At 42.9% G+C, this 27,769-nt stretch overlaps 1 protein-coding gene across 1 annotated transcript in view; it reads right to left on the bottom strand.

Annotated features, from left to right (window-relative positions):
- LOC147900402 (putative alkaline/neutral invertase F) overlaps positions 1-18,109 on the bottom strand; it is a 34,123-nt gene extending 16,014 nt beyond the window's left edge. Inside the window, exons 1-3 of the mRNA XM_087377297.1 lie at positions 16,659-18,109; positions 14,912-15,343; positions 14,216-14,774 (exon numbers count right to left, since the gene is read on the bottom strand). Of these exons, the coding sequence (XP_087233423.1) occupies positions 14,216-14,774; positions 14,912-15,343; positions 16,659-17,114 (1,447 nt within the window). The 5' untranslated portion in view covers positions 17,115-18,109. The remainder of the gene's footprint in view (positions 1-14,215; positions 14,775-14,911; positions 15,344-16,658) is intronic.
- Between the last annotated feature and the right edge of the window lie 9,660 nt (positions 18,110-27,769).

The raw sequence follows: 27,769 nt of genomic DNA, 5'->3' as shown, positions 1-27,769 counted from the left end.
ATCTGAAAAGTAGCAGCAGCAATATCTTGTTCATCAACGCCTGGAAGGTGGCCGTTGTATTACTCAATCCAAAAGGCATCACCTTGAATTCATACAAGTCCCGTTCAGTGTGCAAGGCCATCTTGTGCTCATCTCCTTTCACCCAAATTTGATGGTAGGCAGACCTCAAATCTACCTTCGTGAAAAACTGAGCACCCTTCAGTTCATCCAACAGGTCATCAATCTTGAGGATTGGAAACTTGTTCTTGATAGTGACGTTGTTGGGATCCCTGTAACTAATGCACATGCGGTACAATCCATCTTTCTCCTTCACCAAAAGCACTAGGGAGGAAATAGGAGAAGTGCTACAAGAGAAAAGGTTCTTCTCAAGCAACTCCCGCACCTGTACTGCCACTTCCTCCCGCTCAACTTTAGAAAGATGGTATGGGGCTTTATTTATTGGCTTACTGCCAAGCTCCAAAACAATGGCATATCAGCAAATACATCAGCAAATTCAAAGAGCAATTTCTGCATATCCAAGTCATCCACATGGGGAATCCTTCCCTTCTGAGCTACAGACACATTCAGGGCATAGATGGCAATCCCCTTCTTGAGCTCTCTAGCCAACTGTCTTGCTGAAATGACCTGCATTTTTTAGGCTGTCATGCCATGTAATACCACTTGCTTACCCTTGTGTGCAAAGCAGAGTGTCAAGGCATTCAAATCCATGCTGAATACTCCCAGAGATTTCATCCAGTCGCAGCCCAAGGCAACATCAATCAGACCCATGTCCACTGCAAAAGGATCTCTTGCAAAATCATAGTCATCAGAGAGCCTGATCGTCGCACCCTGGCAACACAGTCTATTGATCATATGTCCATTGGCCACTTCCACTCTCATACCATGGTCTATCACTGTAGCAATCAGTCCCACCTTCTGCAAGGTCTTGGTGTTGATGAAGCTATGAGTTCTGCCACTGTCCACAAGCATGTGAACAGTCCAGCTCTTAATCTCACCCTTTAATCTGATTTTCTCAGCACTCCTAGCACCCATCAATGTATCAGGAGAGATAGCATATAGTGCTGGCTGAGCATCCCAATAAGACTCCTCAGGAGCATTCCCATCCGCATCATCCCATGCATGGAATGGTATGGCAACATGATGCTCCACAAAAGTGTTGTCTACCATGGAAGGGCTGAATGTCAAATGTGTCACTAGCATGCATGTTAGACTTAGTAGCACCACCAGGATCAAAAGGAAATTCAACACTCTTCGTGGCTCCAATGTCTGGAGCTTCTTCTAGTGCTCCCTCCATCTCATCATGAGAGGCATCCAAGGACTCTGCTGCATCTACCAATTCTTCATCGTCAGATATCTCAATCATCATGCTAAGTTTAGCTACACCAGTGTTGCGCATCTTGCAAACATCTCGATGCTTAGGGGTCCACTTCTCCCCACACTTAAAGCATAAATTTGCCTTCTTCCTGCTGTCCATAATAGCCCTTGTATGTTGTTTGATCTCTGATTTTTCGTTCCCAATATTTGTCTTGCCCCCTGGCTTGGCATCAAGATAGGGTTTGGCATACAGCATCTGGCCGCATGTTACATTAGCAAATCTGGGGAATGGTGCTGCTGTAGATTTCTTATCATGCCAATCAGCCCATTTAGTCTTCTTTGCAGCCTCATACGCGGTCCCATGAGTGCTTCCTATTGCATTCTTATATTTGTTGGCATACTTAGGCTCAAAGACGTCTGCAAGTTAGGCAGCTCGCTCAATGGTGCAAGGGTTACGTGCCCTCACATCTGCAACCAAAGGAGGGTCCATTCTTTGTATAAAATGCAGCAATTTGCCATTTTCCTGCACAAACAAATAGAGCCTCCAAAAAGGCTATAGATACTCTTGGACCATTCCGGTCTGTGATAAGGCATACAACTCAGCCAAGGACTGCTCTAATATGAGCGAGGATACAAAGGTAATGACCATGAGTTATTTGAATCCCTTCCATGTGGTGGCTCTTGAGGTGAATCCCTCATATACCGCCACTTGCAGGAGGGAAGGAGGAGCGTAGATAGGATTAGATAAGTACACAATGAGTGGTGGATGGGGACTTATATAGTCCCTCCACATTCCCTACTTAAAGGGCCACTAAAATAGCCCTTTTTCCCCCTTCATTACATCTGCCAAGGTGCTTTGTGACTTAGTCACTAGCGATGATGTCCATCCTGGTCCTATCGTCCCAAACACTCCTTCGCAGCAAGGGGAGGATCGTGGTGCCGAAGGTGGGCAACACGCTCCATCACAAGCACAAGCACAAGCACCCATTGCTATCACACCATAGCAGAACATGGTGCACAAGCTTTGTCTTTGAATTCACTTTCAATGAAGAGGTCAATTTATACCTCACATTCAATTCTGCTAGACTGAAAACTGCTTGGGATATCTTAGAAGCAATGTATCAGACTCATAATGAGGCAAGAGTCTCATTTTTTAAAAGAGAGCTTGATTTGCTACATATGAATGAAGGGGATTCACTAGCAAACCATGTCAAAAGATTCAAGACTTGCATGAGCATCTTTTGCATATTGGTGAAGTCATAACAGAGACACAACTTGTCTCTACTACATTGAACTTCCTATCGGAATATTATCTTTCTTTTCATATGTTGCTCAATTTGTCCATGAGGGGGAATCCCAACCCTCTCACCTTTTAGGAGTTGATGAAACTTTTCTTGCAAGAAGAGCAAACTAGAAAGAATATGTCAGTGTGCACACCGTGGAGAGCAAGCTTTTGCTGCAAAAGATAAGGGCACAAGCAAATATCAGCTGAAACATGATTAGATCATACCTTTGGTAAGGATAGAAAGGATGCTGAAAAATCTAAGAGGAAAGGAGATGCTACTACTATAAAAAGCTAGGTCATTTCAATCATGAATGCCAAAAGAGGATTGCAAAAGAGTCTCGTATGGCAGTTGCAAGCGCTCCGGCCACAAATGCAAGAAGGAATGATGCCACAACAATCTTGTAGACCATGATTGGGCTTCTTCACATGCAGTTATGATGGCTCTTGAGATTCATGCACATTCAATGTCATGAAATTGCAAATACGTGGTATTTTGCTTGCGGTGCAGCTAGACACATCACGTCCAAGAAGAACTTATTTGATATGTTGTCATCTACTTCTGTTGGCAAGAAGTTATCTTGTGCCAAAAACTTTTCTTATCCAGTTAGAGAACTTGGTAGATATTTTTCTTACAATCATTGATGGCTCTTATCTCTGCATCCATGATGCTTTGTATGTCCTAAGGATAAATAAGATTTTGCTTTCAGTTTCCTCACTCACTAGAAGAGGATTTCAGCCTTGAGGTCATCTTTCAAGATGACATGTACGATTCGTGGCAGGGATAATAATTATGCATTGATATTTAACAGGCACACTGTGTCGTGGTCTTCTTCAACTAGATGCATGTGAGAAAAGAGGACATATACCTAGATGCATCCAGGAACATTCCCAAACTCATCCTCTAAAAACACAACATTGTGCAGTTTCAATCTCACGAGAGTCACTCATAAGATTGAAAACCATAAACTCCATCACGCATAGCAGGGACTAGCTACTATGACATCCCCACTGACGTCATCAGCGCCCAACAGTGGGTGTAGACCATAGTATATAAGTATGCTCTCACACATACAAATCCACACATACTTGAGCATCCATTTAGACAAAGTCTTTGTACTGAGTTTCTGTCGGCACTCCGGAGGTGAAGGGCAAACTCAGCCATGACGAAGGCTAGCACTAAAGGAGAAGGCTAATCAAAAAGTAGTCCAAATCTCTTCATTCAAGCTACAACTGCTTGTGAAGTCTAAACGATTTCATTTTAGTCTCTCCCAAACGAGCATCTAAATCTAAATCTAGCTAATAGGGCAACACACCATATAAGATAGAAAGAATTATCGCAATACCAGCAGGCCGCAACTTGGACGAAAACTTCACAAGGTGAAATTTGCATGTCCGCTAATATGGCAGAAGCAACCTATATATTCAATAACTGTTGGAATATGGAAAAAGAACTAGAACTAGAAACTGGAAATGGAAATGAGATGACAAGACTGAAAGATAAGAAATACCTTGAGAAGAGTGTAGACAAGACACAAGCTAGACAGATAGATTAGAATGATGTGACCCATTGAATATATGGGCCAAAGTACAAGACATAATGCAAGAGTGTTTATGGGATAATTGTAGAAGTGCCACATGGCACACACTCAAGACATAAAGACTAGACTTAGACTTAGACTAGGAAATAGTACACTTAGTGTGCACTTATCTCCAACACCCTCCTTAAGTGGACACTAGGAGTAAGACAGAAAGACAAGACTAGAGGACAGACATAAAGACTGATAGACAGGATAGAAGACATGGCAGACAAAAGATCCTGAGACACCCCTCCTCAAGTGATATCCTCATATGGGTCCACAAGGGTAGGGACAAGATGGATCTAAAACATAGTCAGATTGATAGACAAATAGACAGACAGACAAGACTAGATAGACAGAAGACTGACTGTAGACAAATAGAAAGACCAAGACACTAGAACCCCTTGACCTACATCATCGGTGGTCAAGGTGGTAGACAAAACATAGAAGTAATCAGAAAGCCCATTTTTCATCATGTAAGGAAGGAACAGCAGGATCAGCTGATGGAGATGTTGCAGCAACATGGGCTGAGGTAGATCCAGGAGCTGATGTAGAGGTTTTGGAGTAGCAGTCCCTCTCCCGGTGATTATCACGGCCACAAATGGTGCATGGATGAGCCTTGAAACAGTCCTTCTCCACATGATTAGTCTTGCCACAATGGGTGCAAGGCTTTCTTACCTTAGAACTGCCTTTCTTTGCTAAAAAGGCAGTGTCAGTTACCTTGCGTTGTTGAGTTCTTTCTTCCTCTTGGAGAGCATTGATGATACCCTCAAGAGAAGGATTATTATGATACTTGAAGGTAGTGACAAGAGTAGCATAGGAGTCAGGTAAGCTTTTGAGAAGCACGGCAATAGCAATATCTTCGGAGATGGGAGACTTGACTGACGCAAGCTGAACCATAAGACTGCGAAGATAATTAACATGAGAGGCTATAGTAGCTCCTTCCTGCATATGTAGATCAAAGAATGAGATCATAAGTGCAATTTTAGAGTTTTTAGATCGGGCTCCAAAAAGAGTATCCAGAGTGATCCATGCTTGAGGAGCAGACTGTATGTCGGAGATGTGATGAATGTAATCATCTCCAAGGCCAAGCAATATGATAGCATAGGCTTTGTCGTTCTTGGCAGTAACAATTTGCTCAGATGGACCTTCGGGGGCATCACGGTGAACAATGTCCCAAAGGCCTTCTTTCATAAGATGGCACTTGAGTTTGATCTGCCAAGTATGAAAATTGGACCCATTGAATTTGTCGATAGACATGAGAGAATGAGAGGAGGATGCCATGTGGGAAGGTCTTACCTCTTGCTAGGATGCAAGGGCAGTGTCTATTCCCTTACAATATTGTAGAAATAAATGAGAAGAAGAGATCCTAGAAGCCAGTTCTCTCACCACTTTGTCAGGGCCATAGCATATGACAGCCCATCGAAGCAGGAGGAACCAGCAGTTTGCAGATATGAGGATTAACAAAGACTGCTCAGCAAACTGAAAGAGACAATGTACAGTACCTTAGCAAGAACTGAATGCAGAACTGAATGCAGGTTGGGCAGAGATAAAAACTTCAGCTCCTCCTTTATTTCGAACAGAAAAGGTACGGGCAGCAGCTTCAGAAAGTCGTGGGCAGCTCCTTCAGCTCACGAAATCAGGGCAGAAATGGCAGACAGATCTGCAGCAGTAGAGGCCACCTGAACTGGGACAACGGGTGCAGGTACAGATTCCGTACAGTCGTACGGACTGTACGGACGCTGACGAAGACGGCGTACGGCGGTCGTACGGAGAGCAGAGCTGGTAGAGAGTGGAACTGCGCAACAGATCTGGCGCGCAGATCTACAGCGCAATGGTGCGCAGATCTGCAGCGCAATGGTGCGCAGATCTGGAAGAGGGATGGCGAGCAGATCTACAGCGGCAGCAGGGTCAGCAGCGTGGAGAAGAGGGGCGGTGCGCAGATCTGTCGATGACAGCAGGTTCTGCGCAGATCTGGCGCTCAGATCTGGCAGAAATGATGCGCAGATCTGGAGCGCAGATCTGGCGCAGATCTGGAGTAGAAACACACAGATCTGAGAAAAGGCAGACTGCAGCGGGGGAGAGTTCTGAGAGAAGGCAGACTTGAGGGAAGAGAAGAGGGAGAAGAGGGATCAACCTAGCTCTGATACCATGTTGGAATATGGAAAAAGAACTAGAACTAGAAACTGGAAATGGAAATGAGATGACAAGACTGAAAGATAAGAAATACCTTGAGAAGAGTGTAGACAAGACACAAGCTAGACAGATAGATTAGAATGATGTGACCCATTGAATATATGGGCCAAAGTACAAGACATAATGCAAGAGTGTTTATGGGATAATTGTAGAAGTGCCACATGGCACACACTCAAGACATAAAGACTAGACTTAGACTTAGACTAGGAAATAGTACACTTAGTGTGCACTTATCTCCAACAATAACTACATCTATTTTTGCCATGCAGGATGCAAAGTTGTGGCATGCCAAGTTTGGGAATGTAAACTTTGATAATCTTATGCTTTTGCAAAATTTTCAGATGGTAGATGCCTTGGAAGCTCCCATGTGAGGGGTGTATTCTTGGAAAAATGCATAGGTTCTCATTCCCTAAAGATGGTGCAGTCCACACTGCAAAGATTAATTCACAGTGATGTTTGCGGTCCTATGAGGACTTGGTCTCTTGGAGGTCATTTCCATTTTGTTACTTTTATAGAAGACTTCTCAAAATTCACATGCCTCTTTGCAGTCAAGAAAAAATTCGAAGTGTTCATTGTGTTTAAGCATTTCATTGCTTTGGTAGAGAATCAAGGATACATGCGCTACATTCGGACAAAGGGAGGGAGTACATGTCCAAGCAGTTAGCAAAACAAATCAACGCACAGTACGCTATACTCCTCAGCATAATGGAGTGACGAAACAAAAGAACAGATCATTAATGAAAATGGCAAGGTGCATGATTAAGGCCAAAGGACTGCCTCACAAGCTTTGGATGGAAGCAATAATGTGCTATGATCATGTTTTGAATAGCTGTCCAACAAAAGCACTTGAGGTTATGACACCGTATCAGGCTTGATATGAAAGAAGACAAAATGTCTGTTAATTCCATACAAATGGATGCATCGCATATGCACATGTACCTCAAGAATTGAGAGGAAAGCTTTATGATAAAGCTGAGAAGTGCATATTTGTGGGCTACAGCATTGCAAGGGTTACAAACTCTACAAATTTGGCTAGCAAGAAGATCTTCACTAATAGAGATGTTATTTGTGCTGCTGCATTTGACACAAATCAAGGTTCATTGGACGCATTTGAAGGTCTGCTGCCATTTCTTTTGACGCTAGAGCTGATAATGCCTGTTGAAAATCAGAATTTGGAGTGGGATTCACAAATTGTTGATGCCTCAGTTCAGCCTATGGCTGGTCCCGCCACTCAGCAAGGAGTTGAAGCTATTGTGGCACAAGACAGTTTAGCAATGTAGGAAGCTAGGACAGTCCAATCGCTGGCTGCTCTGTACTCTCCAGGAGCTCTCTGCACCACTTCCTGGCTGCACACGTCATGACGCTAGAGACATTGAGGATGCTAATTGTTTTGATTCAGCTTGGGCCAACATTTTGTTGGAAAAGGATGAACCTGATTGTCTTGAAGATGCACATGATAATGTGCATTGGATGCAAGCTATGCAAGCAGATAAACTCCATGCAAAAAAAACCACAATTGGGATTTGGTGGACTTGCCTGTGGGCAGAAAGTATTACATACAAAGTGGGTATATAAGCTGCGGCGCTGATCAGATGGATCTATGTTGGGGTAAAGGCACATTGCCACCCCTTTATTAAAGATAAGACATCTATGACTGTCTTAAGACAGTCATAGGGTAAAACCTAATCCTAATAAAACTAATGAGTTTGTGGTGTGGCTCATCACTTCACATCCGCACACTTGTGTCTTCTCTCTCTCACACTCTCTCCCTCTTTCTCTTCTTCCCCCTTCAGGCCCTTCAACTGGTATCAGAGCCACTTCTCCCTCTACCCTTGCCTACCCACACCCCTCGACCTCTACCTAGCCTCTGCAAGGGCCAATGGGCCAGCAGGCGTCAGCGCAGGTCAGTAGGTGACAGCGCCGTACAGACGTGCGTCGTCCGTACATCCGTACGGACGTACGTCGCAGATCTGCAGGCAGCGAAGGCATCGCAGCGCGGGGCGCATCGGCAGCACGGGCGCGGGCACAGATCAGGGCGCGGGCGCAGCGCGGTCGCGGGCGTAGAGCAGGGCACGGGCTACAGCAGCAGCTGCTAGCTGCTATCCTGCGCAGGGGCAGCCAGTGCACAGCACTAGGCCGCGCAGAGAGCCAGAGCGCGCAGCGCGCGCTCAGGTACGGAGCGCGCGCTCAGGTACGGACATCCGTACCTGCTGTACGGACTCCGTACAGGAGCCGTACATCCGTACGGATCTACACTCCGCAGGTACAGGGAGCTGCATCAGGGAGACCGTCGAAAATTTTTTTTTTTCTTCTCTCTTCTGGGATTCTGCACACGTGCGCAGGTACATCAAGTACAGCAGGCAGAATTTTTCTTTGGGAAGAAAAAGAAGGAGAAAGAGCTCTCTGCTCTTGATTCAAGATCATCTTTCAGTTCACAAAACTGTGTTTTTCTTGAAAGTACAGCAAGTACCTTCATTTACCTCGTGCTTGAGGTGAAGAGAACCACAGTGTGTGGTTGATTGCACAGTTATCTATTTTCGTGAAGGAAATGCCTTGATTTTGCAGAGGACTTTTATGCTTTTACTGGGCTTGAATCTCAGTTTCCGGGTGAGCAGATCATAGGGCTTTTGCCTGGCAGTTGATGCTTTGTATGCCTTGAGGTAGTGTGGTGCCACAGAGCACACATTTGCCTCGATTTCCGCAGTGTCGAGGTGACATTTTCTTGCAGGTCACATTTCTTGTGCAACACTCAGAGAACCTCAGTTGAGCCACGCTTGGCCAGGGCGCATCGAGTTTACTCGGTCCCTAACTGTCCATCGTTGACAGTGCTCAAAAGGTTCCTCATTGAGTGTTTGTACGTTGGGATCTGTGTATGTCATTCCTACACAGGACAGTATATGCATTACACTGTTGGTTGATTTTGTCAGAGAGATTTTCACATTGCATGCTACCTCAGTGTTGAGGTGTTCTTCACTTGGTTCAGGTGTCAGATCAAGGGGCTTTTGCCCAGATTTTGTTTGACAGCACTTGGGTTACCGACAGAGATCTTCAGATGCATTTTATCCCCTTGGCAGAAGGGTGATTGCTTGGGATTTATCCCATTTTCTGTTGCAGGTTTTGTGACAGGCTGAACTGTCATTTTTTTTTGGGTGTTTGCCAAGTGGTTTATGCATATTAACTCAGTACAATACCTCATCTGAGGTGGGAGAAGTGATCAGTACAGCCAGTACAGCAGTGTTTACAGCAGTGTTTGTGCTTTGTCAGCTGATTATGCACTGTTAAGCACTTGTTGAGCAGCTGCAGCAGTCTGAAATTACTGTTTTTATGCCTATTTGAGCACGGTACAGTGTTTCAGAAGGTACAGTAACTGGGAGAATTTTCTGTTTTGCTGCAGATTTCCTGACAGTAAAAAAAACAGCACTATTGTGAGTGCTCCTGGCTCTTGATAGAGCAGGTTTTTTCTGAGAAATCAGAATTTTTTATTCAGTCTTTTTTACTTCCAGGGAATCAGATACTTTCCTTATCTGATATGGCATCAGGGGGAAGTGAATCTTCAATTCTGAACATAAAGAAACTGGAAGGAGCACACAATTATGCATTATGGGCAGAACAGTGCTTGAATGTACTTCTGTTAAAGAAGATTTCTAAGCCCATAAGGGTGAAGGGTGTCAAGCCATCTGACATGGCAGCTGATGACTGGGAAGAGCTTGATTTGTCCGCAAGGGCAGCTATCATGCTCACTATTTCTGACACTCTTGTGTTCAATGTTCAGGCTGAAAAGACCTCTTATGGTCTATGGCAAAGGCTAGAAGAATTGTATGCCCAAAAGAGCTCAGCCAGTAAGGTTTATTGGTTGAAGAAGCTGGTTGATCTTCGCATGAAGGAAGGCACAGCTATGACCTCACACTTGAGTGAGTTCAATGCCATCTTTACACAGCTGATTGCACAGGGATTGAATCTTGATGAGGAGTTCAAGGCTACTTTCTTGCTGTGTACCCTCCCTGAGAGTTGGGACACTTTCAAGACCACCCTGTCAAATTCGAATGTCACTCTTATTTATGCTGATGTAGAGACCCTCTTTATGTTTCCAGTGTGGGTAATCATGTTGTTGCCATAACCGAGCTGCCAAAGGTTTCATTGTGGCATAGCCGGTTGGGACACATGTCTGTTAAAGGAATGCAAGAACTGTCACGTTTGGGTTATCTGCCGTCTCTTTCTTTTTCAGATTTGCCTACTTGTGATCATTGTATATTTGGCAAGCATTCTGCGACTCCTCATAAGAGGAGAACTCCCCAGAATAGAGCACCACTTGATCTAGTGCACACTGATTTGTGTGAGATGCCACAGTTATCACTAGGGGGTGCAAAATATTTTATTACTTTCATTGATGATGCCACACGCAAAGTGTGGGTCTATTTCTTGAAGCATAAGGGCGATGCCTTAGATGCTTTCAAGAAGTTTGTCGCTCAGGTTGAGAATCGGACAGGTCGCAGGCTGAAATGCCTCAGATCCGATAATGGGGGTGAAGTATGTGTCACATGCTTTTGTGCAGTTTTGCCAAGCTAAGGGCATCAAACAGGAACTCACAGCCCCTCATAATGCATCTCAAAATGGTGCAAGTGAGCGTATGAATCGAACTATTCAGGAGAAGGTTCGATGTATGTTGTCTTATGCTGCATTACCCCATGGCTTTTGGGCAGAAGCCGTGCAAACAGCAGTTCACATTATTAACAGGTCGCCAAACAAGACTTTGGAGTTGAAAGTGCCAGAGGAGGTGTGGTCTGGCAAGCCACCTTCATATAAGCACTTACGTGTATTTGGCTGCGAGTGCTTTGCTCATGTACGCAAAGAACTGCGCACCAAACTGGATCCAAAGTCTATCAGATGCATCTTTATGGGTTATGGTGACGAAGGTGAAATGGGGTACAGGTTATGGGATCCCGTTAAACGGAAGATTATACGCAGCAATGATGTCATCTTTAAAGAGGATAGTGTACACAAGGAACCCGTGCAACCTGTGGAATACAGGAGGGTTATTTATGATGATGTTGGACAGCAAAGAATGCCCATTTATATGCAGCAGCAGGCTGCTGCAGATAACCCTGTTCAAGAGGGTATACAGGCTGAAAATCAGCCAGATAATTTTGCCAATGATGCACCACTGGATATGCCAGCAGATGGGGCTGTAGAACAGCCAGATATGGTGGTACAGCCACCCGTCATGCATGACGAACAGGCTGAACAGCAGCCTAATCCGGAACATTTTGTTAGTAGGAGCACCCGTGTACAACGGCCTCCTGCCAGGTTTGTTCCAGGAGCCAATAATGTGGCTGATTTTATCATGCTGACAGATTGTGGTGAGCCTTCCAGCTTCAAGGAAGCTATGGGAAGAACAGAGAAAAAGAAGTGGGAGAAAGCCATGCAGTCAGAAATGGACTCCCTACTTCAAAATGATACATGGGACTTGGTGCAGCTACCTGCAGGCAGAAAGGTTTTGCCATGCAAGTGGGTTTACAAAGTCAAAGTGGATTCAAATGCTTTACCGAGGTATAAAGCCAGATTGGTTGCCAAGGGATTTAAGCAGGAGAAGGGCATTGACTTTGATGAGATCTTTTCCCCTGTAGTCAAGCTGACTACTTTGAGAGCAGTGTTAGCTCTTGTTGCTCATGACGACATGGATTTATGTCAGATGGATGTGAAGACAGCTTTTCTTCACGGAGATCTCCATGATGAGATCTATATGAATCAGCCAGAGGATATGCTGTTAAAGGGAAAGAGCAGCTTGTGTGTAAGCTCAAAAGGAGCTTGTATGGACTCAAGCAGGCGCCAAGAGAATGGTACAAGAAGTTTGATGCCTTCATGCAGTCCCTAGGGTATCATAGGTGTGAGACCGCCGATCATTGCTTGTACACCAAACGGGCAAAGGATGGCAATTTGATGCTACTCATTCTATATGTGGATGACATGCTTATTGCCAGTAAATCTCAGCATGAGATTAGTGCTTTGAAGAAACAACTGCATAAGTCTTTTGACATGAAAGACTTGGGTGATGCAAATCATATTCTTGGCATGCGGATTACTCGTGACAGGTCCAAGGGACTTTTGTTTCTGTCACAGAAAGAGTACATTGACAAAGTACTGCAACGCTTTAAAATGGAGGGGGGGAAGTCTATTAGTACCCCGTTGCCTCCACATCTAAAACTCAGCAGTAAGGACAGCCCCAGATCAGATGATGATAAAGCTGAAATGGCCAAGGTTCCGTATGCATCTGCAGTTGGTTCTTTGATGTATGCCATGGTTGCCACTCGTCCGGATATTGCTTTTGCGGTGGGAGTCATCAGCAGGTATATGGCAAATCCAGGCAAGCGGCACTGGGAAGCAGTGAAAGGTGTCTTGAGGTATCTCAAGGGTACCAAAGACTTGTGCATCTGCTATGGTAGGCAGGATGCATTGGTGCATGGTTTTACAGATTCAGACTATGCAGGGAATGCAGATAACCGGAAGTCTACTACCGGTTATATTTTCACATTTGCAGGAGGTGCTATATCATGGGTGTCTCGGTTGCAGAAATGCATTGCACTGTCAACTACTGAAGCTGAATATGTTGCAGCCACTGAGGCTTGCAAGGAAGCAATATGGCTTACTCGGCTGGTGGGAGACTTGGGCATTACAGGAGATATGCCAGTTTTGCATTGTGATAGTCAGAGTGCTATCATGTTGGCAAAGAATCCGGTCTTTCATCAAAAGACCAAGCACATAGATGTGAAATATCATTTCATCAGGGAGGTACTGGAAGACAAGCGACTTGAGCTTGTGAAGGTGCATACTGATGATAATCCTGCAGATTTGCTCACTAAGAGCTTGCCTACTGAGCGGTTTGCACATTGCCGCCACATCATGGGATTAGGATGAGACCATTCTTATTTTATGGTCTTGTATACAGTAACTGTATATTGCTGTAATTTTTATTCTTTTCTCCCCTTTAGGCACATTGGCCTTTAGGTGGGAGGTTGTTGGGGTAAAGGCACATTGCCACCCCTTTATTAAAGATAAGACATCTATGACTGTCTTAAGACAGTCATAGGGTAAAACCTAATCCTAATAAAACTAATGAGTTTGTGGTGTGGCTCATCACTTCACATCCGCACACTTGTGTCTTCTCTCTCTCACACTCTCTCCCTCTTTCTCTTCTTCCCCCTTCAGGCCCTTCAATCTATTCATAGGAACAAATCCAATGTTGTTACAAGGCCCATGCTAGAAAAAGGGTATAGATTATGATGAGACCTTTGCTCCCACTTCTCATATGACTACCATTAGAGGTGTGGTTGCCATGGCTGCATTTTATGGATGGCATATTCACAATTGGACATCGAGAGTGCAACTTTGAATAGGGACCTCCTGGATGAGGCTCATGTATCTGGAACAAAGGAACTTGCAGCCGAACGAGTGGAAGCTTGTCAGATGATGTGCCAATGCCCGAGAGCACAAAGTGGCTTACGGAGAGGGGAAATGCGGAGCTACCACTGTTGAGACCCTGCATGTGGTTGTGCCTTCCAACATTCGTTCGCTGTTCAACCTCTATACCGTCATGCATGTGGCTCTTAGAAGTGAGGGACAGAACAAGGGAAATAGAGAGAAATATTGTATCTATATTTGGGTATGTATGTTCCCCTAAATACATATATTGTGCATGTGCATGTGCCTGTGGAGAGAGAGAAAGAGAGAGAGAGAGAGAGAGAGAGAGAGAGAGAGAGTAAACAAGACTTACACCACTCGAAAACACACACACACACACACACACATTGCATGATTTTAACCCATCTTAAATATGTCACCATCTCACCTGGCCAAGACCCTCCATTATGATAACTCCATCTGGTATTTTTTGGATCAGAACCTGTTACAATTCGCCATTCATGATTTTCCAATGCTGGGTAGGCGACCTTTATTGGCATATCTCCAATCAGATCCTGCCAGCGTTCCTCAATGAGGTCCATAATTGCAGCCTCTTGCTCTGGGGTTGCCAAAGATGATAATATAGCTATGCAATTACCAATGCAAAACCACCTGAAGTCCATACGGGCTGGGCTGACATTTCCAATAAAATAACCACCCTTCATAGGCATAAAGTCAAAAACCCAATCGGGAATGGAATCAGGGATAACATTGAACTTGTTTACAGCAGTATGAGAGTACTCCTCTGTCTTGTATCTGTAGATGTTATTAAGTTGCTCAAAATCAAGCCAAAAATATTCCCGCATATGATAGCTCAAGGCATGCAAGCGTTTATCAATCCGCTCTATAAACTCTTTTCCTCCCCCTTCTGGTTTCAAAAGAACCCTAGCACATCTAAGTGCCATAAAAAAGAGAGCTTGTATTTCAATTGGATAACCATAGATTCCCTGCATTAAAACACATCTCGTATTTTAAATCAATTGTCCATGAGAATTCAGGCACTAGCCCGTGAACAGATCTGAGACCACAAGAGTAGAGCTTCTGCAACGTCATACTTTGGGAATAGATAATTCAAGGTCCTTACCATTCTGCGATCAACCATACAGCAACCATCCGCACAAAGTAGAGTTGGGAATGTGTCAAAACCCTCCGAAAGGCACAAAGTTAGTATGAGACGCATCCCACGCTGAAAGTCTGGCATATCTGCAAGGGAATGATCCCCGGTCGATTTGGTGTAAGCACGGAGCAGAATGATCCACCAAAATCCTGAGTCAACTGGCGCAACTCTTCCAATTGCGCTCTCCCCAAAATCAGCCATCATAGTGTCAGTTTTGCGATTTGCATCATGAAGGACTTTGAAGCTAGCTGGCATAACTCCTTCTCCAAGTGTGTAATTATCAATCCGTTTTGTTAAGGCCTGGAGACGGAGGGTCTTCATCAAGAAGTTCTTTACAATCTCAGGCTCTCCATTCATGAGGAAGGCCAATGCACTCGGGACGAAATCCCTCACAAACACCTGCAACAAAGCATAAACATTTCATACCATCAGAGCTTAAAGCAACATGACAATACAAGAAGAGCCAGATCGTGGCCACTAACTAGATACCCTGGCTTCAAAATATCCAGAGGTAGCGAGGCACTCAGGAATCAAATACCATTAATATGCCCAAACTCATCCTCTAAAAACACAACACATGGTGCAGTTTCAATCTCATGATAGTCACTCATAAGGTTGAAACCATAAACTCCATCAAGCATAGCAAGGACTAGCTACTACGATATCCCCACTGACATCATCAGCGCCCAACAGCGGGTGTAGACCATAGTATAAACATATGCTCTCACACACACAAATCCACACACCCACACATACTAGAGCATCCATTTATATAAAGTTTTTGTACTGAATTTCTGTTGGCATTCCGGAGTTGAAGGGCATATGCTCTCCCATCTTTTTCCTAAAGAAAGCCTCGGAAACACAAAGAAGGGAGGAATTTGCAGCTGGAAAAAATATCACCACACTCCTTGGGTCTGTAAATCTATCTACCACCGTAGGGAATCGCAATTGGGCCATGCTTCACAAAACCAGGAAGCATGACGGTTTAAAGGGACAAACTCCTGCAGCTTAATATCTAACCAAAGGAATTCAGGAACACGCCCAAGCTCATCATCCAAAAGCAGAACGAACAAGCAAGGGTTTACCTCATGATCCTCACCTAGTAGCTTGCACCCATAAACGCTATAATATACTTGCCTAACCAACGGTCTCACAAGTGCATAAACATATCTACACACGCACACGTATGCATACACATATATGCGCATCTAGTTATACATAGGTCTTCAAACAGAGTTCTCTGAACATGAAGGGGAGATAAAGGCTAGCACTTAAGGCAAAGGCTAATCCACATAAAAATTATGAAAGCACACCCTCAAAAAATAGGATATTAAGCAAGTCCGAGTGACCTAGAATACCAACGAGTAGTATCTTGTAAAAAAGAAAAACAATGGATCCAAGAAGTAAACAGTAAGCTTCAGAGTCGCTTAGTTCATACAAAGACAACAGATTAAAAACTGTATGAATGCGTAAAAATTGCTACGGATGCGCAGCAGATCAAAACAAAGGTGAACTAATGAAAGAGTCCTCTTTATCGCTTCCAAGGTGCATCTTCTGAATCGAACATTCCTTTAACATCAAACAACACAGCAAATTGGGTGCTGGGTATATTACTACCTCCACAACCAAGTTAAATATACGACGTAAGGACTTCTATCCCCCTCTTCTGACAGTATGATCTGCACTGCAAAAATTAGATCACTTAGCAGCTGACCTGATTATAGTTGAGAGAATCCTCAGTTGGATCCAATGCAGCAATAGTTCCGACAGGTCTCCCTCGAAAATAAACCAAAGATCGCCTTAGAGCTTCCCAGGCATCCGCCAACATTGGATGATGTTCAAAGCTGGACTGGTGGAATGACCTCGGGGTGTTTGCTGCCGATTTAAAATTCGGAGAAATAGTCCCCGGCACCATACCCTCCAAACAATCCGAACTTCTGACGGTCTCCATTGTTCGGAGACGAGGAGACAAGACGGTTGCAATAAGATCGTTGAGACTCCTCTCTTCACAGGATTTGAGCGTGTTAAGATGTAGAGGCCTTGGCTTTGCCTCGACGATTTTTGAGGCTTCCAAAGTCCCGTTTTCAGTTCCATTGGAATCTGCGTACGTCAAAATTGATTCCATAGGTCCCTCGGAGGATGATCTGAGAGTACGCAGGCCAGAAGGCATGTCTATCAAAGCTCACGCTCGATAGACGCTGTGGGTTCACTGCCGCTAATTCCCTACAATTATGGATCTCACAGTAATGCGGCCCTTGTTTCGGACAGCAATTATATCGTCGGATATCCCAAAAAAAAGTGCACGTATTGAACTTCTTAAGTACTTGCAGTAGAAACCGTTCGCTGCATGCAGTGCAAGCACTAACGTCCCTACCCTTTAAATCCTTCCTAGCAAAAGAAAGCACCAGATGCACTACATTCCCGGATATCGAGCGCCACAGTCTTCAACCTGAGGTTGATCCTTGAAAGCCTCGCTCGATTCATGCAAACAAGACAGAGTCGAATACAATGATCGTTCGCAGGGGACTGATAGTATTTAGCGAGGTGGTTGGAAGCTCAAACAGTTGCTACCAAACTTGGGTCACTCGGTTGAGTAACAAAAAAGAAAATGCAGCATGCACACGAACGTTCGGCTGAGCTGTGGGCAAGGCCTCGCCCGTCACCTAATTGGCTAATTGGAAGTCGATGATGGGAGAGCTTGAAAGCAGGCAAGGAAGAAACAGAAAGAGAGATATCAAATCAGGAGGGGAAGAATTGGGGAAAGCAAAGGCAAAACAAGAAGGCACCCGATGGCCAAACGGGAAGGCACCCAAGAGGAGAATGAGAAGGTTTTGGCAAAACAGAAGAAACCCAAGAGGCAGGTGGGGATTTGAGAAAGAAGAGGGAACCCAAAATTGGGGATTTTGAGAAAAAAGAAGAGGGGGATGCAGAAGGTTTGGGCAGAATTTGGAGAGAGGAAGGTGGAGAGGTGGAAGGGGGAAGGGCAAAACGGTAGGAGAAAAGTGGGGAGGAGAAGGAGAAAGCTTGGGAGCTATGGCTATGGCAATGGCTATGGCAGGGGAGCAGGAAGGAGAAAGCTTGGAAGCTTAAGGCTATGGTTATGGCTATGGCTTACAGCTCTGAGGAAACAGAGCAATGCTTCAGAAATGCAATAGCAGGGGAAGAAGGGAAAAGCATTCATTGCAGACCTGATGGTCTTAAAAAGAAGAAGGAACCCCCCAGCATTCAATGCTTGTCATCCGCCACATGCCATGGCCCCTGCGAACCGGAAATGCTACGGACAGTCCAAGCATTTAATATTATAAATCATTAGAAATTTGATGCAATTAAGGCTATGGCTACATAGGCTTCAGAGGCCTTCAAACCTTCAATATAAGGCATAAAGAAAATTTGGGCTTCAAAATTTACATATAAATATATGTATTTTGGCTATAATGGAAGCTCATAGAAGGCCACAGCAGAATTTGTCCACCTTCTTAGTGAAGGTGAGGGCTTGCCTTCAAATTTCAGGGCTGGGCTATGGCGATGGGAAAAGCTTGGTAGCTTACGGCTAGCTCTGTAGAAACAGGGCACAACGAAGCAGCAGGAAAAAAGCCTTCATTAGCCACATGCCAAAACAGTAAATGTTACAGACTGTCCAAGCATTTAGTATTATACACCCTCAGAATTTAAATATTAAATGCTAACGTGACACCGTGGCCTGCCACATGGACAACCGCTGACCGTCAGCTCAGACTGTGCGGTACCGTGGCTTTCGCTCTTCCCTAGACCCCCTTTTGTGGGTCCCGCTCCCGTTATTCGCGGCCGCTTGCCCCAGGCACCGTCCACTTGGCAGCCCACCAGTGGCTCCGTATTAATCGCCGCTCCCACATCGCTCGCCTCGTTGGCGCCTACGTGGCGCCCCCTCGTCGCTTTGGCCGCTTTGCCCTTTTCGCCCGCGGGTGTCCTCCCCTCCCGCTCTCCATAGAACCCGCCCCCTTCTTGGGCCCCTTATACTTGCCTTTCCTCTTTTGTGTAGTAACCCCCTTCGTCCTCCCACCCCTTTCCAACCCTTTGTCCTTATCCCGCTTTACACCCTCTTTGACTCCTCGTCCACCAATCCCTTCAAGAATTACCTTCGGAAGTACTCACAAAGATGCTAACAACAACTTTCGTAATGAGAACGTGAAGAAATGAAGCCCATGTGTTTGAAACCCCACTACAATGACTCCAAGAACTAGGGAGAATGGAGTACCCAAAGTCATAATTAAGTTTGTTAGTGTACATCTATAACCTATCATACCTTACTAATTATGAAATACATTAAAATTAGTTCGCCTCAGATGATGAGAACAAAACCTTTGCTTATTTTCCAAAAATGACTATTTTATTCAAAAATATGTGGAAGTCGAAACATATGGACCCTCCAATAAATCCTCGCTTACCCTCCCCTGACCCTTCTCGCTAGAAACAGCCCATTATCCATCGAGCCAACTTGGTTTCTCTCATAGATAACACACATCCTCCTCCCCTCCTCTCCCCATCCCAAATGTGCACCGTCCACCCCACATCACTAAAGGTAGGTGCCTTAACGAGAGACAAGGAAGCTCCATCCATAGAATCTCAACACACATCCTCAACCCCTCCTCTCTTCATCCTCTCCACCCCACGTGCACAAAAGGTTGGTGCCTTGACCAAAGCAAACCACTCACTCCGCGCATAGAATCTCAACCTCTTGATGACTTTCATTTTCAACACATCGAGTTCTTCCACAAGTTGCAAGGCAAGATTCCCCTCTCCCCGTTTTAAATGCCAAACTTTACTCACACAAGAAACATTTGACAAGTTGCTCTTTTACATCACCTCACACATGAAACAAATAATTGTTCTTGCTCGTAGATGATATCACCATTTACTTGTATTTCCCTAGCTATTTTGTGTGACAAGCTACTCTTTTAGATCCCCTCACAAAAGAAACATATAACTTGTTGCACTTTTCATTACACTTAAGTGTATTTCCAAGGCCATATTGTGGTGACGTATGTCCCACCAAATCATAGAGTTTCAAAAAGTGTATCTTTAGCTTGAATATTTAAAGTATATACTATTGTTATTCTTTCATTAAAACCAATATCACGCACAAGGCACGAGGACCAGCCACTCCATTCAAGTTGGCATGCACAAAGACCTTTTATTGTTCTTTTTATATAAAGCCTGGCCCCACCTCTTTCTACCCTTAAATGTGTCCTATCACGAGTGTTCTTGAGTCACTTTTCGTGACCATTTGCTTGTCACATCAGCATTTCCCACACACATTCAAGAGAAGATCCTTGCTTACATGGAATTTCAATAGAACTATTCTAAGTTCCACCACTCTTGAACATGCAACACTCATCCTTACGGGCTCAACTAAAGCTTAGCTTGGTTTTTCTCACTTTCTATGCCCATATATCTACACATTAAATAGCATTTCTTCATGCATCACCACGTACAAGGATTCGTTCTAATCTATGTCCTTAACCACAAGTCCCTTTTTCAACCCATTAGTGGTGCTCTAAGTCTTTGAGTCATTGGCTTTTATCATTCCTTAGGAGAGCTTATTATTCAAAGAATGAATTGTAGTTCCTAGTCAAGAGCATTGTTGTCCCTAATGCATGTATGGCTTCCTTAATAAAATATGAATTGTTTAATAGTTTATGTTAGCTTAAGACATGGAATGCAAGTTAAAAAGCATCTTAATGTGCCAACAAAATGTGGAGCCTATCAGTAATTTGATTTGATAAGTGTATGAGTTTGCAGATTTAGCTTCTCACCAATTGATGCACCCTTGTCAACTAGAGGCATAGGTCACTTTTAAAGGATGTGATATTTTAACCAAAGGATGCCCACCACACTTTGAACGATAGGAAGAAGGAATGCATTTTTATGAAGTGGACCCCCTCTCATGCTTTAAGAGAAAAGAAGAAGGAAGACACTTTTACTAAAGGACTCTCTCCCTCCCTCCCTCCCTCCCTCCCTCCTCTCTCTCTCTCTCTCTCTCTCTCTCTCTCTCTCTCTCTCTCTCTCTCTCTCACTTTTTTATTTGGTCAAACCAATTATTCAATTAGTTAATGGAATTTAGGAATCACCACCACTAGGTGTGAAGCAGTGGTCTAAAAGATGCATAGAAATGCCACCAATATGATAAGCATCATATAGGGATGTATGCAAGAGCATCAGAAGAATGCATTTCTATATGCCAGATGGTCCAACAGGCAATAAATCCAACCCACAAGAAGAAAAGGCTCTAGTCAGCTAGAGAGGAATGGAATCTCCCAAAAATCCAAGACTACTTGGAAAAATTATGTGAGGGGAAGTGGATCTGAAGGCCATTGGATAGTCTCGCGAGGAAATCTTGAACACATCCAAAAGATATGGGGGTGTTTCTCTAAGAGAAGAGCAATGCAAACAATGTGCAAGTGCAATGCGGTGGTGTGCCAGTGTGGTCCCCACTAGTAGAACCCCCAATAGACACCACCACATGAAAACCTTTTGCTTGAGAGGAAGCCCATTCTTCTATATGGTACACATGCATCTTGTCCATCACTTGAGATGTTTATTCAATCGCGAAAGCTCATTGGCATGATGTTGTATCCATGGTAGAGGGATCAGTAGTAGCCGCCGATAAGCTCTCGCAGTAGTCAATTTCATCATCAGAAGGTTTCAGCAACTAGTTTCTCTTCTTTCAAGTTTTCGATCCTCAAGTGACACTAGCACTTGAAGACGAGGAATTGGGAGGAATGGCTGAATTAAGTCCCGCATCTTCTACACACACACACACACACACGGGCATATCTATGTATTTCTTTGTTCAATCATCCCAAATAAAAACCTTAATTTTTGGGGTACATCATAGTCTCTTATTTGATCATCCAAATAAGACCCATAACTTTGTTAGAGTCTCAACATTTTAGGTAATGGCAATCATGAAAGGCATTCCTTACCCCACCACCATATCCTTTTGGAATTCCCTCCATGAAGATTTCACATATCAAAAGCACTTTTACCCAACATGATAACCAATAGTCTTCTATAGACTTTTCCATTCTTAGCAAATTTTATTATATCCATGTCCCTTAACCTCTATAGGAATGCAAAAATAAATCTAATAGAACATATCCAATGTCTTGTATGCCATAGCATAATCATTATTGTATGATGAACATGGTAACTTCTTGATCTTCTAAAAGTACTCCATTTGCCAATAACAAGTAAATATATACCAAATCCTTCCTAGTAATAGCTCTTATATTTTGAAAAGAATCTCTAGAAAGGGTGTAGAGATATGCAAATTATAAGTAAGGACACAAAATTTTATAGGCTTGAGCAATATCACGACTCCTATTCGCTCAAATTTGATCACTAATATCATAGTATATCCTTAGAATGGCATTAGTAAACAAGCACATGGCATGACCAAATGGATTTGTTTAAAATATTGTCAAGCAAAATGTACCTCTTCATTCCTTTCCTATTCAATTGAAGATACGATATATGAAACAAGATACAAAGTGAATTTTGATCATTGGAGGTGCGACATGTGGAAGATTAAGAGAGTGGTAGAGAGAGAATAGGTAGGGTCCTCTCACCTTGCACACTTCCTCTCCCTTCTCCCCTCCCCTCTCCCCTCTCCCTTTCTTCTTGTATGGTTCATGATTGCAACAACTTGGGACTCGCTAGAGTGACACTATCAAAAGAGATTTGCATACATTATTCTTCACCCAGGGTTGCTTGGAAGGAGTACCTCATATGTGTATTGGCCAAATCTCCACGACACATGAGTGACTGCCAGAGATCATACATTTTTAGCACCGCTACTAGGGAGGGAACCAGGTACACTTTTGCTTGCATTGTCTCTCCCCTCATCTTCCCATTGCCCCATGCTAATGACAATAATGAAAAGCTATTGTTTTTGGAGGTATAGGTGGTTTGTGAGCAAAATGAAAAGTTGTGAGGCATTTTTTAGTGATTTGGTGTGTTTTTGAAGCAGAATGAGTTGATATTGATGTAGATAGGTGTTGTGATTGCTAAGGCCTTAGTGTTGTCAGATCACAAGATAATTAGTAGAAAATGATAAATTTTGAGAAAATTTTGAAGTGGTTTGTCAAGGCAAGTGCAGTCTAAATTTTGAAAGTCTTCATTTGTGTTGAAATCTTGTTCTTTTTAGTTGTTTCTTTGCTTTCCTAGGTAGAATAAGTAGTGTAGCATCCCCCTAGCCCCTAAAAACCCTACACAGAATCCATCAAAACTATCGATAGACTATGAAGACACCACCACATAGGATTAACTCCTAATTTAGTGCGCTGATTTTGCAAAAGTCATGCCGAGTTCAAAAGTCAATACCAAATCAATGAAAGTCAATGCTGGGTTTTTAAAAAAATGCTTAATTACATTTTAGTGTGCTAAATTAACCAACCCCACCTAACTTTGATAAGTTTAACCTAACTACCAGTTGGACACCAAATGCTAATAGCTGGCATGTCAGCACTTGGTCAACACTGAATTAGTAAAAGTCAACCCTTAAGTAAACACATAGGGATAGCTTTCATTTAGTGCATTGAAATAGTTGATGTAAAAGTCTACCCTTGGATAAAAGTCAATGTTGAATTAGCCAAAGCATAAAATTAGCCAAAATGCTGACTTAGCCAAAGTGCTAAATTAGCCAAAACGTTGAATTAGTCTAAAAGCATTGATTTAGCCTTAGTTCAATGCCATGCTGACATAGCCTTTGAATTGGAAGTTGGCCAGCTGAAGACTTAGACAAAAATGATACAATTTGCATGCAAATTGCATTGAAATAAACCCCAAGGGGCTGCCGCCCTTGATCTTGCATCGAGGAAGAATCAACCTAGAATTGAGTCCTTAACTATGTCAACCAACACATGCACTTGAGATTAGGAAGAGTCCTAGGAGTTGACCCTGAGCCAAAGGATAGTGCCTCAAATACCCTCTTGTCAACCTACACACCTAGGTCAACAAGCTCAAAAGTCAGTTCTTGCACCTTGCACGAACCACCAAAAGGTGACTTGTATGGCTTAGAAGAGTAAATGGAGACATGGGAGAACCCTCCAATGTTAGGGCCGCACTAGCTCTAAACTCCAGCTTTAATGATCCCCATTCTCCTATCCCTTCTATAGTAGGTAGATTAAGGGAAGCCTTTTCCAACATGATGGTGGGTAAGCTTGGACTAACTGAACCAATGGATATGTTAAACCCATGATTCAAGTAATCTTGAATGGACTAAGAGAGGGATACGAGAATCTAGTCCAGAGTATCTCCATTCAATGGCAAATTTCAGCACTTCAAGAACAATAGTCAGCTTTACTTGGCGAAGAACTTAGGACTCAAGCGATTCATGCATGCAAAGGTCATTCCAATGAGCATTCACCACTTCATATAGAAGTAGATTCAGAGGTAGGGGTAGAGGTAGATCATTCCAGGGAAGTGGCCATCATCATCAACAAAGCTAGCATCAAAGTCAGAATCAGCATCAACATTAGCATTAGCAAAGAGGAAATCATTCCAATTAAGGAAGATTCCAAGGACCAGGGAATGCATCCACCAATGTGTTAAATATTTAGTGCAACTACTGTCATAAATTTGGACACTATGAAAGAGATCGGCGCAAGAAGTAGTACGACCAAGGCGGTCAATCCAGCAACAATGGAAGGAATTTCCTAGGAAGAGGAAATCATTGCGGTGGACATTCAAGTCATAGTCATTATGTAAATGAACCTAAGAACATGTTTCTTGCAAGCGAGGACATGCAAAAGACTGAAACAATGTATATTGACATAGATTGTAATTCAAAAGGGAAATGCAATTATCGAGTCAATCGAGCAGATCAGGATTCTTGGTACACCGATAGCAGTGCATCATCTCATATGACAAAGCATCAAGAATGGTTCACAAAGATGAAACCATTCGAGGGACAGAAGAATGTCATCACGGTAGATAATACACTAAATCCAGTTCAAGGGAAAGGCATTGTCCCTACAAACAATTTCACTAGTATGAAAGGATTGGTGCAAGATGTACTCTATGTTTCAAAACTTAGCAAGAATCTCTTGTCAGTTGGGCAAATAATGGAACACAACTATTGAGTCATCTTCTATGGAGATGAATACATGATCAGAGACAAATCTAAAGGATATCAACTAGTAGGAAAATCAGTCAAGGAAGGATGCTTGTTCAAAATGCCAGATTTAGTACCTGATTTGCATGCCATGTTAGCTCAACCGTAACAAATGCCACTTTTCACAAAATGGCACAAGAGATATGGACATGTCAATTTCAAAAGCTTGATAAAGCTCAGAAATTAGAATATGGGAATTGGAATTCCTAAGCTTCAATTTCTTGGAAAAGTTTGTGAAGCATGCTGCTTTGGTAAACAAAAGCGAACCAATTTTGGCAGAAGCACCTCTCGAGCAAGAGGTATTCTTGATTTGATTCATACAGATGTATGGGGTTATGCCCAAACCCACAGCATCAATGGTTCACTTTACTACTTGACTTTCATCGATGACTACAGTAGATATTGTTGGGTCTAGTTTTTGAAAGAGAAATCTAAAGTATTTTCCAGGTTTCAAGAATTCAAAGTCATGGTCAAGAACAAATAGGTAGAAAGATCGAAGTCATGAGATCAAACAGAGGAGGTAAATACATGTCTTCAACATTCATGAACATTTGCAGAAGTAATTGCATTCAAAGACAATTAATATGTGCAGATACTCCTCTGCAGAATGCAAGAGCTGAAAGGAAGAATGGCACTTTAGTAGATAGTGCTAGAGCAATGCTTAGTGAGAAGCATCTTTTGAATTAGTATTGGGAAGAAGCAATAGCCACCACTGCAAACTATTTGCTTAATTAGCTTCCAACCAAACCGATTCAAGGTATGACACCTTATGAAGCATTTACTGGACACAAGCCACACATTGGACATCTTTGCATATTTAGTTGCATAGCGTATGCCCATATATATGATGATCATTGTGGAAAATCGGATGCGAAGTCACATAAATGCATCATGGTTGGTATAGTGAAGAAAGCAAAGCATACAAGCTATATGATCCCATCAACTACAAGGTCATTATCTCTAGAAATGTAATCTTTGATGAGGAATCAGAATAGAAAACCTCAAATACGCAGGAGATAGAGACACCGATTACTCAATCACTTGGTTGATGAAGAAGAGCAAGAATTGCCAGAGACACCCCAAGGAGAGCGACAGCAACTCCAATGGTCAACTAGGGAAAGTAGACCACTAGCCAGATTGACATACGCTCAGAAAGGCAAAGCGATTCACGTTGAAACCACCAACTATGCTCTTATGACTACCATCATGGCTACATAAGAGCTAGTGTGCTTCAAAGATGCAGTTGGCAAGCCAAAATGGCAGACTACTATGAATGAAGAAATGGAAGCTTTGTACAATAATAATACTTGGGAATTATGTGACCTTCCACCAAGAAAGAAGGCTATAGCAAACAAATGGGTTTACAAAGTGAAGTACAATCCAGATGGAAGCATCGAAACATACAAGTTGCAAAAGGATTTGCACAGCAATATGGTTAGAACTATGATGAGACTTATGCTCTAGTAGCAAAGATGGATTCTATATGGTTCTTGATATCGCTAGCGACACTCAGCAAATGGAATGTGTACCAGCTAGATGTCAAGAATGCATTTCTCAATGGTTACCTAGATGAGGAAGTCTACATGCAACAACTAGCATGTTATGTTAAACCAGGGAAAAAGAATCAGGTTTGCCATCTCAAGAAAAGTCTCTATGGCTTAAAGCAAGCACCCAAAAGTTGGTATAGCAAAATCAACAAATATTTTGCTAATCTGGGATACATAAAGTCCAATGCAGATCATACTCTCTACTATAAAGTTCAAGGGGAAGACATTACTATTGCACTTTTGTACATAGATGATCTGATTGTGATCGAAAGTAATGATAACTTCATAAAAAAGCTAAAACAAGACTTATTTGTTGCAGAGTTCTAAATGAAAGATCTTAGACTTATGTAGGCATCCATTGAAAACCCTAATCTCTCTTTTTTTCTCGGCATCCAAGCTCTAGGTAAGGAAATCTTGTCTTTGTCTATCTTTTGTTCATGTTCTATTTTATATTGGGCATTTGCAATGCCTTAAGCATATGCAAATGAGATGGGCATAGAATTTCCCCTTTCCTTCCTCCCTCGTTCCCTCCCTTTTCCTACATTTCTCTTCTCATTTCCTCTCTTTTCCCTTCTCTTTTATTCATTCCCTCTTCTTTTTTTCCTTCTCCTTTTCTCTCCTTTTCTTGTCTTTTTTCCTATTAATACACTATTTAAAAATTTTGGATTTATCTCTTCGTTTGGACTTTTTTGTTAAAAGCAATTTCCATGACTCAGTATCACTTGGTGAACTCTGAAATCAGGTTTTTTGGAGCACTAAATGGGTCACTTCGACACAAATATGGCCTAATAAAGCTGAAAATTCCCCAAAGTTGTAAGTGGTGACCCCCACTCAATACATCATGATGGGTACATTTTCAACAAAATGGTTACCTCCACATAAATATGGCCTAATAGGTGGTGTATAGATATATGATTTGATTGGAAAGTGTTTGTTGAATTAAACATGTAAGTGGTGTATAGATACACCATTTGATTGCATAATATACTGTAGATGCACATGACTTTTATGTGGATGCCGCATAAGATACATCATGTTTCTTATGTGATCACATAATATACGCCATTTATTTGGAACAAGGCATACAATATGTTATCCTATGCTGTGTTGCCAATTGCGAGGAGC

The sequence above is a fragment of the Dipteris shenzhenensis genome, chromosome 7 (genome assembly GCF_047967505.1).
Source record: "Dipteris shenzhenensis isolate YYH24624 ecotype China chromosome 7, Dip_SZ_1.0, whole genome shotgun sequence".
In the NCBI taxonomy this organism is placed as follows: domain Eukaryota; kingdom Viridiplantae; phylum Streptophyta; class Polypodiopsida; order Gleicheniales; family Dipteridaceae; genus Dipteris; species Dipteris shenzhenensis.
This window is presented reverse-complemented; position numbering and strand designations above follow the sequence as displayed.